General features: G+C 45.0%; 1 protein-coding gene across 1 annotated transcript; it reads left to right on the top strand.

Moving 5' to 3' along the window:
- Nucleotides 1-12696: 12696 nt before the first annotated feature.
- Nucleotides 12697-15807, top strand: LOC119731622 (lactadherin-like). The gene is made up of 4 exons (XM_038204824.1): nucleotides 12697-13006; nucleotides 13184-13328; nucleotides 15025-15208; nucleotides 15661-15807. Exons 1-4 carry the CDS (start codon nucleotides 12697-12699, stop codon nucleotides 15805-15807), a joined length of 786 nt encoding a protein of 261 aa, XP_038060752.1.
- The last annotated feature ends 214 nt before the right edge of the window (nucleotides 15808-16021 follow it).

Below are 16021 nucleotides of genomic sequence, written 5' to 3'. Positions count from 1 at the left end.
CGAAGCGCGCGCAAGCATTGGCACGACGCACACGCACCCCCGGTAATAGACCGCTTGTAGACGCGATCGATATTGACGCGCGAAGGTGCGCGACGCCATGTTGTGGGACAAAATGTGCATGGATAGATATACGCCTGTCCCACAACATGGCGTCGCGCGCCTTCGCGCGTCGATTATCGAACGCATCTGCAAGCGGTCTATTCGTATCAGTGCGCGACATCGCGTAGCTGCATTCGGCTCAGCGAGAACGTGTCTCGGACGTTGAATTCAGGCGCAATTCAAAACATGCTTTAGCAACTTTTGATTTGAAATTGAGATCCTAGAATGCTGTTTTTCTCAGAATATACAGCTGATGCTGAGCTGAAACTTTATCAGGTTAGTTGTTCAGTACCCTTCTTTAGATTTTGAACAAAATGCACAAATTACAAATGATGTACTATAACTTTAATGGATATTCGTCAATTCGTAGACCGTTAAATTTGTATTAGTGGTGGACAGCTGAATTTTGTGATCTCTTTATTAAAATAGACACGACTTGGGAATACAGTATTGTAGCGGACTTTACCAGGCGGCGTCTGCCGCTGACTAAATAATGGGCTTCGGCCTCCACGACGAGCGGTAACCGCAGAGGCCTGAGGGGCGGACTCGTTTTGGGGGAAGTCTACCTCCAGGCGCCTAGGTCTGCACACCACGCACACACGCTCACCACACAAGGGTAGACACGTCAAAGATTATGCACCACACCAGGCTTATATACTTGAACTGGTTGATTTATTCAAGGTAATTCACAGGTTCCTATATAGGCGCTAATTACAGGGTTGATTCGTACACCAACGATGATTATCTCTTGGGGACTTTATAATTAAGAATCACAAACAATCACCAATCGGGTAACTACAATAGACATCGGGACCGATAAGCCTAAGACGCAGCTACTCACCCCGCAACCAGGGTTCACGGGGTACAGCCTAATCCCACCAATCCAACAGCCAGCGAGCAACGACAGAGCGTACTTGCTTTCGTCCGCACGGAGCAAGAGCAAGCAGCGGAAAGACGCCCGCGACGCACGTGCAGCGCGCTTATATACACTGCACGCAGAGCACCAGCGACGTGCACTGCCGCACAGAACGCAGCCCGCGTACCAGCGCTCAGCAGCTACGGAAGCCCAGTGCGCGAAGCAATATTTCGTTACACAGCCGCACCTCAAGGCTGGTCAGTCCCCTTGACCATTCAGCTTAGCAAAACTTTAAAAGAAATATTGCGCCTTAAGTAAGGTGTCCTAAAGTCTCTTAGGTGTTTGTTTAAACAAGAACAATACTGACCTAATTTCAAAAAGTCTTTAAACTTCAGAAAACTACGTAAGGCTGTCTTATACAAAAATAAAAGGCTACAAATCTCTTTCATAAAACTTTAGGTAAAATAACAATAAGACCCTATCCTCAAGAGCCTATACAGGTTAAATTTTAAACCTAAGGTCTTTTACAAAAACTCTTTCATAGAACTTTAGTTAAACAACAATAAGACCTTATCCTTATAAGAGCCTTTACAGGTTTGACTTTAAACCTGAGATCTTTTCTTAGAAACATTGACGCCTAACGCTAAAACGCATAGAAGGTCGAACTCGGCAACACTAAAAAAGTCCTTCAAGGTGTTAACATCAAACTTAAAAGTTTAAACGTCCCTGTACAGCTATGGTTTTCTGTTCACTGCAACTCCCGCCTGGAAACTGCAGTCGAAGACCCGCTTTGTCTTGTCCTTCGTTACTCTCTCTCCATCCACGTAGACTTCCCGTACGTCAGTCTCTGCCACCCGCTGAACATTGCCGATCATGGCGTCAACTAGGTCGTTATTCTTTGTTGGGTGCTCCTGCTTGGTCACCCTCCGTCCTCACCAGGTGTCGACTCTGACCAGGTGGTGCGGTGCCCGGCTCTTTCCCCTTGGAATCCACTTGCTCAGCATAGGGCCGTAAGTAAACAACATCGAATTCTCGAGACGTTTCACCTTTGATTACCTTGTCGTCGCCCTTGTATAGGTAGGTCTCATTTACCTCCCTCCAGCGGACCATTTGTCCAGGCAGCAGCTTGTTGATCTGGAAGGGTGTGGATGGCATGCGCAGGCCCTCCGTCTCTGCGGCGCCTTCCTCGGCATCTTCTCCCAGACCACGAATCAACCTCATCATGCTTAACGGTTTTCCTCCTGGCCTGACAGGTCGCCATTCTCGCTGTGGGCTCCCGGACCCCTCATTCTCCCACATACTCGGTGATGCAGACACCATTATCTCCGGTACACTCTCATCCTCACCATCCGCTGCAGTTGTGGGTATCTCGACCTCTGTGGCCGCTTGCGGCACGTCCGTGCCCAGCAAATCACCTCCTGAGGTGTTTTCTGCTGCTACAGATACCACCACCTGTGTAGGTGACTCAGCTTTTTCCTTTGCTTTCTCAGAGCTGGAGAGCTCCATCGCCTCGTCGTCGGGGGCACGAGAGATCGTGGAAGGAGCCCTCACCCTGCGCGCCCTTGTGGCCGGTCGCTCCTCCTCAACCTGGCGTTCATTTGGTGCTCTTGACACTGTTGCTGGGGCACTTTCACCTCGAAGGCGCTTCTTTGATGGCTTGTCTCCGGCATCAGTCGCTCGGCTACGCTTTCTCTCGTTGTTACCGGCGTCCGGGTGGTCACTTCCCCGTCCAGAAGAGCCTGACTTTGTCTCTGCCTTGCGTCTGGCTTCATTATCCCTCTCGGCTGTGGTAGGGTGGTTCTCGTGAGAGCGGTGGCCTGACTCTTCGATTTTAGAGCGCCTAGCACGCTCTCTGGATTCGTACGTCTCAGCTCTAATCTGGCTTACTTCTCTCTGTGCCGATGGGTGACAGTCGCGATAGTGGGCCCGTAGGTTATCCCGTCTGTTGTTTCTGTGCTCACATTGCCCACACCAATAATATTCTTGCGGGCCATGCTCCACCTTGATGTGTCGCTCCAAACTGCGCTTGTGCAGAAACACATCATGGCAGGTGGGGCACTCCACTGTCGCTGCTTCATCAAGGTCCCTTGGTGTCTTCTTCGGCGGTGAGTTTCTCATGATGATGACTCTGTCGACAAATTACAGAATGAAATTACTGTTAGTCCTCACTGCTATCTTAAACCTTTAGGGTGTCTACTTTTCACAACTCATTCACTCTCTCCTCACTCATCCACGCCTCAGAGGAGGTGATTCCCTGGGTTTACCCTACGTAGGTCCCGCTTTCTATGTGTGATGTTACAAGTAACGTTGTGGTTTACGGCGATTCCTAAGTGGATTTCTTCTCCCGGCTACAGGTTCATGAGTCTCTCTTTGGCTTTCTTCTTGTACATCTAGGGTTTCTTGTATTTCTTGCCCTGGTTCACTAAGCTCCCTAGCTTCTTCCGCTTCTACTTCCTCATATACAGTCTCTTCTAACGCCTCAGCGATTTCCACTCCTACTATCTCTGATTCTCCTTCTTGTCTCTGTGGTTGACGAGGTGTTCCATGTGGTTCTGTCCCATCCCAAGGCACGAGTGGGCGGCCTTCATAGGGCTTTAGTCGGTCGAAATGAACAACTTTCTTCTTGCCCCGTCGGTTCCTTTGAATTCTGAAAGTGACCTCCGATAGCTTCTTCAAAATAAGGTAAGGTCCCTCCCACCTCCGTTGCAACTTAGGTGACAGGCCTTTTTTCTTACTCGGGTTGTGTAACCAAACAAACTGCCCGGTCCTTAGCGTCGTTGAACTTGTCTTGTGGTCGTAGTATTTCTTCTACCGCCTTGCACTGTTTTTTAGGTGCTCCCTAGCCTTTTCGTGCGCAAATCGCATTCCTTCCCTTAAGTCGTAAGCATAATCGCTTCTGACATCTCCCTCATCCTTGTCTGAGGAAACCATAGTGGTCAAGTCTAGAGGCAAGAGCACCTCTCGGCCTAACATTAGCATGTTAGGTGTTTCCCCCGTGGATTCGAGTGGTGTTGCCCGGTAGGCGAACGTTGCAAGTGCCACCTTCTCATCCCAATCGCGTTGACGTCGATGGGGTTCTATCATCACAGCAACCATACTGAGCAAGGTCCGGTTGAAGCGCTCTATCATCCCATCCGATTTTGGGTTGTATGGTGTCGTACGCGTCTTTTTAATCCCCAGAACCTTGCACATCTCTCCAAACACCTGGGATTCAAAGTTACTTCCCTGGTCTGAATGTAGCTCGACGGGGACTCCGAACCTACACACAAATTCCATAACTAACTTCTGAGCCACAGTCTCTGCTCTCTCGTTAGGCACTGGATATGCTTCTATCCATTTGCTAAAGTAGTCGCCAACGACTAACACATATTTGTTGCCACGTTCGGTTTCTGGAAGAGGTCCAAGGATGTCCAGTGCCACACGCTGCATTGGGGCACCAACTACATACTGTTGCAGTGGGGCTCTTCGACGTTTAGTAGGCGACTTCTTTGAGGCGCAGGTGTCGCACTGCCTGACAAAGACCTAACATCGGCATTCATCCCAGACCAAAAAAATCTTTGGCGCACCTTTGCCAGTGTTTTCTTCTGACCAAGGTGTCCTCCTGTCAGTCCCCCATGAAGTTCGTCCACTACCTCCTGTCGATGTGGTTTTGGCACAATAACCTGGTATCTTATCCGCCATCATCCGACTCCCACCTCTTACACAAGAGTCCTTTTCTAATTTCTATCTGGTCCCACCGCAGCCAATACGACTTCACTGAAGACGAACTTGACGTAATCTCTGACCACTCTGGTCTAGGTGTGGCAGCAGCCTTCGCCCTCAGGATCCAACCAAGTGTTTGATCGTCCTCCTGTTCCCGTCTCCATGATTCGTGTGCTACTGTTGGCTCTATTGTCAGAATTCGTACTGTAGGTTCTTCCACGGGTTTCGTCTCGTCTCCTCTTTGGTTCACGTCGCCTGGATAGGTCTTTGCTGTTATATCTCTGTCATCCATACCACACTGTGGACACGGCCGGCGCGAGAGACCATCCGCGTTTCCATGGGAACGTCCTGCCCTGTGAACTATGGTGATATCGTACTCGCTGAGTACCTGTAGCCAACGAGCTATTTGGCCCAGTGGATCACGGAAGTTGAGTATCCACCGAAGTGCCCCGTGGTCAGTTCTTATGGTGATTTTCTGTCCGTAGATGTAAGGCCTATACTGCTTCAAAAAGACCACAACTGCCAATAGCTCTTTGCGTGTAACGCAATAGTTCTTCTCTGGTTTACTCAGGGCCCTGCTTCCATAGGCAATGACTCTTTCCTGTCCATCCACCAACTGAGAAAGAACAGCGCCTATGCCTACGTTGCTGGCGTCTGTATCAAGGATGTAATCTTCTTCAGGGTTAGGGTAAGCCAATATAGGTGCCGCTTGGAGCAGTCCCTTGAGCCGTTGAAACGATGTTTCACAATCGTCGTCCCACTTAAACTGCCTTCCTTTCTCCGTCAAGCGATGCAGGGGTCGGGCTATGTCGGCGAAACCCTTCACGAAACGCCTATAATATGACGCCAATCCTATGAAACTTTGCACCTCGGTTACAGTCGTTGGAGTCGGCCAGTCGCGTACTACCCGTATCTTCTCTGGATCCGTAGCAACGCCCTCGCTTGATACGACATGCCCTAGGTACAACACCTGCTGCTTGAACAACTCACACTTTTTTGGCTTTAGTTTCAAACCCGCGCCACGAAGGCGTTGAAAGACCACCTCAAGGCGTCTTAGCTCTTCTTCTACAGTCTTGGCAAAGATGATTACGTCATCGAGATACACTGGGAGCATGTCCCATTGGAGGCCCGCCAAAACCCGCTCCATTAACCTCTCAAATGTGGAGGGGGCATTGCAGAGGCCGAATGGCATGACCCGCCAGCAGTACAGACCACCGCGGACCACAAATGCTGATTTCTTCTTGGCCTCGTCGTCCAGCTCTACCTGCCAATACCCCGCAGCGAGATCCAACGTGGAAAACCACTTGGCCCCTGCCAAGGTGTCTAGTGTATCATCGATACGCGGTATTGGGTATGCGTCCTTTATTGTCAATGAGTTCAGGCGGCGATAGTCAATACAGAATCTCTTTGTCCCGTCTTTCTTGTTTACAAGCACGACATTGGATGCCCATGGACTGTCTGATTGTTCTATCTGTCCACCAGCAAGCAACTTCTGCACTTGACGTGTTATCTCATTTTGTTCTTTTGGCGAATATCTTCTCGGTCTTTGCTTCACAGGCGCTGCATCGCCCGTTTCAATGTGATGCTTGACACAGTCTGTCCTACCAATGTCCTCATCGCCTCTGGAGAACACATCTTGGTTATTCTGCAATAACTTAGCAATGTCGTTGTGGTATTTTTGGTCCACTCCCTGCTTGCATCTGCTAAATAAATCTGCAAGGTGATCAGGGACGTCTTGTGATCCAGCCGCTTGAGAATGTGCGCCTTGTGTCTCCTCTATCTCGTCCACCTCTACAGGCGTAAGGTAGCCAGCCATAGTCCCTCTACGGACTACGCATTCACGCCTACCCGGGTTAAACACACGGATCGGCAGAACACCCTGTTCTGCAGTCACCACTGTCCGTGCCACAAGCATTCCCCTGTCGGAAATATCATTTCGGTCAGCCGGCTCAATTACTCCAAAGCCGTTAACCTGCACCTTGCCAGTTACGTGCCCTTGTAAAATTGCTTCGTGTCCAGCAGGCACCCTTGTAGTCCGTCCAATGACGATTCTTGCACAAAAGCTGACCCCATTCCATCACTACACTGCACCCGCTCGCCATTGACGGATAGTTCTAGTGTTCTGAAGTTAAGTGTTCCGCACGTCGGTAGCAAAAAATCCATGCCCAAGATGCCATCCATTGTCGGACAGGCTCCAAATGTTGCATATACAGCGTGCGTCGTCTTTCCTACCTGCACCTCCATCCAGGCGCTGCCCAGTGTCGCTATAACTGAACCATCATCATTCTTAATGTGCGTTCCATCTGCTTGAAGGTGGGGTCTTCGTTCGGGTGAGATTTTATAATACAATGCGGATGAAAGGAATGTGTCCGTGGCTCCGGTGTCTATTAGCAGTTTCGCATGCTGTCCCCGTATCACTACAGGAACATACATGCCTCCCTTTGCGCTCGCCTTTGGCAATATTGTGTTTTTGTCTGCGCGCTCGCCTGTTACTGGTCGTGCGTCTTGTTGTTTTGGCCCTCGTCTCCAGGCAGCTTTCCCTCGGGCCTCTGGGTCGGCTGCAGCCCGTTTCCCGACTTCTTCCCCTCTTCCGCAGTGGCTCTACAATTTCGTGCGAAGTGCCCGTTTCTACCACACCTGTAGCACACTATGTCCGCCATAAATCGCCGTCTATGATAGGTGTTACTGTCTTCGTCTTGTTTCTCCTTCCGTAGTCCGTCCGTAGATGTTGCCTTGGCAAGCTGGTGTGTCACCCAAGCTCTTGTTTCGACTTGCGCCTCTTGTATGGCCTGAGTTGTTCTCCGGTAAATATCATCGGCAATCCCCTCCAGTCCATGCTGCAGCGTGTCTGTCTCCCCACCGAGAACTCGAGCGTGTTTCTGTCTATGACCACTCCGTTGTTCCTCTATTTTCAAGAAACTCTCCGTCGCCATGGCCGCTCTGATTGCCTCATCGAGCGTATTTGGCCTCGCCCGAAAAATCCCCTCCCGTATGGCTTGGTCCTCAATTGCATCGGAAAAATGGCCTCTCGCTAGGCGGTCTTTCCCCTCGTCTGCAATCTCCGGATAGGCTAGTGTAGCTAGCTCCCTTATCGCCTGACCAAGTTCCCTTAAGGTTTCTCTCGGGCCTTGCCGCCTACAACGAAGTTCCATTAGATGATTTTCGGACAACTGCCCCGGACCAAATCTCCTTTCTAGTCTGTCCTTTATGTCTTTATACGTCATTTCTTCACCAGCTGGTCCGTTACTCAGCACCTTCACGGATGTCCCCTGCAGACTGGCAGCTAAGAAAACTTTCGCCTGTTTGTCATCCCATTGATTAGCAAGTTTGCATGCCTCAAAGTGGTGCAAAAAATCTCTCCATGAGGTTTTCCCGTTGTATCTATCCGGCACAATATTTGGTAGGTCGTTCTTTCTGTTAGCTGCAAGGAAGAACTCCTCTCCATCGACGAACCAATGTTCATGATGTCTTCACCGCCTGCTCCGTCGACATCAATTACTGCGCCCATCGCTGTAGATGATGAAACTGGTGAATTAACTGGTGTCGGCCTGCTCCTTGGCACAGGTGTAGGTGATGAACTGCTCCCCGTGTCTCCATAGTTCGCCAGCGTCGAGGCCCTTCCGGTATAATCATCATTATACCCTCCTCTTGAAGGTGGTGATTCAAACTTCATCGTCCCTTCCGGTACTCGTGGCCTCTTGACATCTATTTCACCTAACTGCACCCGTAGTTGGTCTAACTCTGAGTGGAGCTGCGCATACAACTTCTCCAACTGCCATCTCTCTTCAAGGGACCGTTGGCTAATCTCCAACCCCTCAGCCCGTCGCCTCTCATCCAGCGACGCCGTCTGTGGTCCTTCCGCCCCCTGCTGCTGCTGCTGTTGTTCCATAACTCGCTAGTGTCTAATGTAGGTCCTAAACAGGCGATTGATTTAATTTGTCCTATGCAGGTGAAGTAATATTGTGTGTCCTATACAGGTGAAAATGATTGTGTCCTATGCAGGTGAAGTAAAATGTGTCCTATGCAGGTGAAGTAAAATGTGTCCTATGCAGGTGAAGTAAACCCAACGCCTATCCCACTTCTGACACCAATTTGTAGCGGACTTTACCAGGCGGCGTCTGCCGCTGACTAAATAATGGGCTTCGGCCTCCACGACGAGCGGTAACCGCAGAGGCCTGAGGGGCGGACTCGTTTTGGGGGAAGTCTACCTCCAGGCGCCTAGGTCTGCACACCACGCACACACGCTCACCACACAAGGGTAGACACGTCAAAGATTATGCACCACACCAGGCTTATATACTTGAACTGGTTGATTTATTCAAGGTAATTCACAGGTTCCTATATAGGCGCTAATTACAGGGTTGATTCGTACACCAACGATGATTATCTCTTGGGGACTTTATAATTAAGAATCACAAACAATCACCAATCGGGTAACTACAATAGACATCGGGACCGATAAGCCTAAGACGCAGCTACTCACCCCGCAACCAGGGTTCACGGGGTACAGCCTAATCCCACCAATCCAACAGCCAGCGAGCAACGACAGAGCGTACTTGCTTTCGTCCGCACGGAGCAAGAGCAAGCAGCGGAAAGACGCCCGCGACGCACGTGCAGCGCGCTTATATACACTGCACGCAGAGCACCAGCGACGTGCACTGCCGCACAGAACGCAGCCCGCGTACCAGCGCTCAGCAGCTACGGAAGCCCAGTGCGCGAAGCAATATTTCGTTACAGTATGCAAATTACGTGATATGTTCACAGTTACTACTCCATAACATGTTCTTTATCCCAATTATATTTTTTACAAAATGGAGCGTGCCATTTTTTTTTATCATACGGTCACTTTCTCTTTGACTCGCCATGTATTAATCTTTTCATCTGTGATAAACACAAATTGAGCTACTGCCTTGTACGCACAAAAATAGAGTCTAATTGCCTGCCTCGTCTCCTTCCTAAATGTCAATTGCATTTGCATAAGTCGAGAAGAATTGTGTTCCATTAATCGCTATATGCTGTTTACGGCCATCACAATAAACTATTAATAAATTGGCAACATGTCGTACTTGTTAATCACTAAAATATTCAAGTAAAGTGCCCAGCAAAGTAGCTGATGCGTGCGACACGATGGCACGGTACAAAATACAGAGAGGCGTGGGCACTGAGCCATGAATCCTAAAAGTACATCTCACCGATCCTAAAAGTACATCTCACCCACCACATTCAGTTTGTGACAGCGCCCTTCTATTGTGTCGGCCATATTCTCAAATAGGCTAATGACGATGATGACGGCGGGCAGAAGATAGATCAGGCAAATATGGTTCATCAATCTTCTATAGTATATGTAACGTTATTGACATTTACAAAAATAAAGTGGCATTACATTTCAGCTTTAACCAGGCCTTCTTCAGAGGTAAATGACAGAGGAACAAGAAACAAACATGTAGGGGACACACAAACATGCAGGGTTGGAAGGAGAATCACAAAGAGGGATGGGGGGGGGCAGACCAATCCATATCTGGCTACCATCTCTCAATTTTTTGGTCTACATGTACAAATCTATATTCCATGACTGAAATTTTAAAAAATAAATCAATATTTTCTTGCTCCAATTTTTTTTCGAATCAGGTTTACAAGGTGGTCCAATGTTAAATTAAAGTTGCATTTAAATATCCGTTAGTGGTCATTGCTGAAACCAAGGGGTGGCTGTGGAGTTTAGGGTCCGAGTTCCTATAACGGATGAAACATCCACCTTTAACTTTTTACTTTTGTCAAGTTTCAACATATTCAAGTTTTGTAAAAACTAGTACAAATTTTCGTACTCCTAAGTTAGAGTTTCTCATCAGATTTACACTTTATAGTAGTCAAACAATATTTTAAAAAATATATATTTTTAAAAAAGTGGCAAAAATATATGGAGTTCATCAAATAAGGTTTTCCCCTTCTTTAAATTAGGTTGTTTCCAATTTTTTTAATTGATTGTGACAATAACAAATTCTGTTGCCATGTTGTAATTTATGGCATGAAGCAAACACGAAGAGCACTCGCATGACACAATTAAGCAGGTACAAGTGATTCCTAACTTTCAATCACTTCCTTCACATCCCCATAAACATCAACATCTCAAGGACAGACTGTTCAGCTGAAATTAGTGTCTTGTTGTTTATTTAGATTATTGTTATTTATCATCCGCGGTCTCGGTCTCGGTCTCGGTATCGGTCTCGGACCATTTCGGTCTCGGTCTCGGTCCGCCATGAAGGGGCTGGTCTCGGTCTCGGTCTCGGTCTAGCAACTTCAGGTCTCGGTCTTGGTCTCGGTCTCGGACTATCCAGTCTCAACTACAACACTGTTTCAGAATGATGACACTGTCAGTCCTAAAGTCATCGTAGAGAGGAATCGAGTAACGATCAGTCTTTTCTCATTCATTATAGGTTTTCCCGGACAATTTCACCAAGTTTGCATTCGATTCTGCGCCTGGCTCATTGATTTTAGATTGAAATTGAAAGATCACGCAGATCGTCATTCGACAATCAAAAAGAATCATTCAATTTTAATATCCAAACGTTCTATCGTCTTTTAGCTGCACTCGTCCTTGTAATTTGTTTAATACAAAATTAAAAGTATGGTGTTGTTTTTTTCAATTTCATCTGAACCAGCAGCAAGGGGTTAATCGGGCATTAATTTTCATAAATGGGCAAACATATTTCACATTTCGTCAACCATCTTTTTACGACTTTCTGCATATATCAGAGTAATCACATGTGCAGTCAATTCGTACATGCAAACCTCTCTTTCATAATCAAAGGCCTGTGCACTGATTTTTTTTGTCTGAGGAACACATTTTGTGCAACTTTCTCCTCCTATTAAAAGTATGAACATTATATATGACACATTCTTATTGCAAAGTGCACTTCTTTAATCATTTAAAAGTCTCCATGCTTATCCAGACTACTGAGCACTGTTTTTGTGAAGTCATTTGAGGAAGACATTGTTCAGTTAAAGGAGTTTTCTGTTCAAATTTTGAACCCAACATATGCTCATTGAAAACATTTTGGAGAAGGGGTTGAATGCGTCAACCGTCAAAAGATACACAAACATATTTAAAAATGCTTTCAAATTAAGTATTGAATCCACCAGACGAAATGTTATGCCCCAAAACTAAAACAAATATTCGGAGAAAACTCTTTGGGGCCCAAATATTTCGACTTTGCCCCAACGATGAAAAGAAACTCAATTTTAATAAGATGTGAAAAAACACGCGAAATTGAATTTCTGATAATGAAAATGATTAGAAAATTTCGGTAATTGGCCGGGGAAAAACAATATTTATAAAACATCGTTGAATTCGTTCATATTCTAACCACACTCATGTGCGTCCGTATAATGTTTACGTTTTAAATTATTTCATAATTTGCATGCATCCCGTCTTAACTCAATCAACATTCAATTTGCACATTTTAGCTGACTACGTCATCCAACAGGATGTTACGAAAATATGAAAATACGATATGAAATATCAAAACACCAAATGATCCGAAAATACTGAACTTTGCAACTCTTTTCCTTTTTCAGCTCTTGCATAAAAAATATATAGTTGCAACTGATCTGGACATTGTCATATGAAAAAAGTTGCATGCCCTATCACCCTGCGTGTATACACAAAAATAAACGCAAAATATCAAACGTCAAAATTGTATTTTTTTTCACGAAAACAATTCCTCCTTCTTCTTAAGCGGTAAACAGCATCAACTTCAACATTTGGCCACACATAGACCTTGTCTTGTCCTAGACTACATGCTCAGTCTTCATGTATATATGCGGTCACCGTACGTCTGCATGGGATTTCATTACTTCACATATTAAGTGTTTTTACTTGAGTACTGCATAAAACTCGAATGCCAGTGGCTCTCGATAGCTTGTTACTCAGAAGTAGTACTCACATAAAAGTAATCGACTGCAACACCGTGGGAAAAAGTCATTGGTATTTATCAAAATCTACGCAAATAAAGTAACGACTCCTACTGTGCCCGATGTACTAAATGGCTAATGCTGTTGTGTTTTCCTTGCACACTTACATTTTAGTGATGGTCTCATGCCATCAAGTCTGCTTCATCGGATCGGAGTACAACCCACAATCTGGTATCCCACCCCGTTGGTTCTTACCGTACAAAGATCCCTGCGAATGCACCGCTATACGTCTCGGTGGGATGCACATCCCTGCTTCGTCATACTGCGAGGGGGCGCCCTACTACCTTGACGAGCTTTTCCTGAGTGAGGACCCCGACGAAATTCAAGCTTACTTCAACTGTGAGCCTTCCGAGGAAGGTGCAGGTAAGAAATTAGTTTGTAATGCAACACAATAACACCTGTTGATATTATTGTTGCAAAACAAGGAAATAAAGCATCCTGACGTCCGTTAGGAAACAAATCCATAGTTTTGGACAACTTGGAAATATTTATCAGATATTTAACAATATCAGATTCTTTTATTTCAGTAACATTTTCGTTTGTTTTCTCGTTTGTTACCAACAGAGTGTTCTAGTCCAAAACCTCTTGGGATGGAGGACGGGACAATCCAAGATGATCGCATTACGGCGTCCAGTAAACACAAAACTCAGTATTCAGCCTGGAAGGCACGCCTCAACAATAACAACAGATGGATACCCTCGAGGTAGGTATAAAAAGGGAAATATCACACCTGACACTTCACTCTAATATCGCTATGTACTCTACAATATTTCAATGCCACAAAACGCACCGGACCGGTTTAATTAATTAATGTATAATTGCAATGGTGCTTTTCAATTCGTATTGTTATGGCCTTTCCGCATGGGGTGAACAATTTTTGTTTTTGTTAATTTTGTTTTTCCGCAAAACAAAGTCATGTTCCCATAAAACATAACTTTTCTTAACTTGTTTCCTGAAGAGTTCTGAAGAGTCAGGTCATGATGACGTCAACACGGGTCACGTGACGACATCGTAAATATGTTTTATTTTAAGACACTAATGTAGAGAACTGTGAGTCCGATTGGGTTGAAACTTGATAAGTTGACCTGGATGTGTTATAGGTACAAGTTCTTATGATGACGTCAGTTGATTTTTGTTTTAAGTATTTTCACTCTAAGCCTAATCTAATCAACAGAACATGCTAAATTAAAAATACCTTTTATCATACGTTTGTAAGGTCATAGATATTTGCACACAAATGTGAGAAATGTATGACGTCATGATGGCTGTATCAAAAATGCGGGTTTTTTTATTTGTTTTTTAAATGAAGGGTATGTCCGACCGTCATGAAACTTAGTGGGTAGGTAGATATTGTAACTAGTATGTAATTCAAAGTGACGTCAAGATGACATCATCACCTGATTTGTTTAAGGAATTTCTAAGCTTGTTTCATTTTTTCTACTAGCACATTTCACATGAAATACAATCAGATTGACCTCACACCACGCACAAAGACCCCAAGGTTAATTTAGCCCTTGACAAGTGATGTCGTGAAGATGCCATCAATGGTCATCTGGGGTCATGAATGGTCATCTGGACCTATGTTCGTGCAACATGCATTCATACACAAATCATAGTGCGAAAAAGCCCATCGAACAGACAAAGATTGAGTTTTTACTTTTCCGCATAGTTGAGGAAAACCTTTGTTCCTGCTCAGATTGGTTTTCCGCTTCCTTGGGCATAGAACAAAGTTGTTTACCAATTAAACTTAACATAAGCATAGACCATATAGAAAAGCTGTATCTCGACAAATGGCGTGATGATGACGCCTTCACGTGCCACGTGATTTCATCATGGAGGTGCATTTTACAATGACCTACATCTAGAGAACCACAAGGCCCATTTTGTTGAATTTTGAAAGTACATGGACAGGGATGTGTTATTGATGTAAATTGAGGTGACGTCATGATGAAGATAATTAGAATATCTTACGAACGCAGCATGATAAATACAAAAAATCCCTAAAGCGTCGCCCTTTTTCACAAAATGCTTACACAGCTTACATCATATAACAAAGCACTGAAATTTATTAAAGCAAGTAACTTGGTCACAGTGTTTGAAAATGTTGTTGTGATCAGTTGACCATTGTGCAGTGAGCCAAGGGGGAAATTAAACAAAACCAAAATATACTTCGTTGTTTTGTTGTTATTTTTAATTTCATTTTGTTTTATTGTGTTTTACATTGAGCTTCACTTTGTTTTGCTTTTATACCAAAGATCCATCATTCCCGAGCCGGATGTACAACTGAATTCAACACTGTAACGGACGAGTTTTGAAAATTGTGTTTTCAAATACATTCACACTATAGGATTTGCAGAATATTGTTGTTTTATTGTTCCTCCCTTTTACTCTGCCTGTAGAAACGATACCCATCGCTGGATTGAGGTTGACCTCGTTGAAAGTACAGTGGTGACTGGTGTCATCACACAAGGCTGGCAGCCGGCTCCAGAAAAACCTCGGTATGTGAAGAAGTACAAGGTGTCCTATCAGAAACAACCCTCATCTGACTATGAATACGTGAAAGACAACAACGGAAACATCAAGGTAAATATCAACCTTAACTTGATACAGACTTGTATTTATCTTCGAAATTTCATATAATTGTTGTTGTGATACGTCAGACTGTTTGCTGTTCCTTGATAACTTAATTCTGTACGACTTTGTTTGATTCCATGATAACACACAAACTATTTTATAAAACAATCAGTGAAACAAATTCATATATCATGCTACATTCTCTTCTAAGAAGGTTAAACATGACGAAATTAGCCCTTGTTGAAATACAAATGACCTTTTATCAACGACAAAACTTGGTTTTCTAATTGAAATAGAAAATCAAGGTCGAATACAATACGAGGTATACATTTACCTTAAAAATGATCCCGGAACTGAGGTTAGATGTATATGCGGTTAATTCAAGTTCTTGTTAAGGAGAAAAATGGTATTTCGACGAATGGTATTATTGATGACGCGGAATGTAATTGTTTTGGTTTCAGGTGTTCATCAGTAATACTGATTACCAAACCCCGGTCACTAACCTGTTTGATGAGAGTGTGGTGGCGACGGTAGTGCGCATTGAGCCTACTCAATGTCACACTTGGTGTAATCTGCGCTTGGAGCTGCTTGGATGTCGTCGTGATTAATTCAGCTGAAGCATCCAGGTGATTCTGTTCGACAGCACTGACAAAACTTCATTCAATACCAAAATACGTGGTACAAGTAGATGATATTTGGACTGATTATATAAATACAATACTTGCATTTGGTAGGAGGAACATTTTATCAGAAAGCAAGAACACAGCGTTGTGAAAACATGAAAATGTGAAAACGCATCAGGGTAATTCCTTCATGAAATGC

Source organism: Patiria miniata, unplaced genomic scaffold (genome assembly GCF_015706575.1).
Source record: "Patiria miniata isolate m_02_andy unplaced genomic scaffold, ASM1570657v1 HiC_scaffold_1, whole genome shotgun sequence".
In the NCBI taxonomy this organism is placed as follows: domain Eukaryota; kingdom Metazoa; phylum Echinodermata; class Asteroidea; order Valvatida; family Asterinidae; genus Patiria; species Patiria miniata.
Note: the sequence above shows the minus strand (reverse complement) of the source record. Positions and strands in the feature narration are given on the sequence as shown.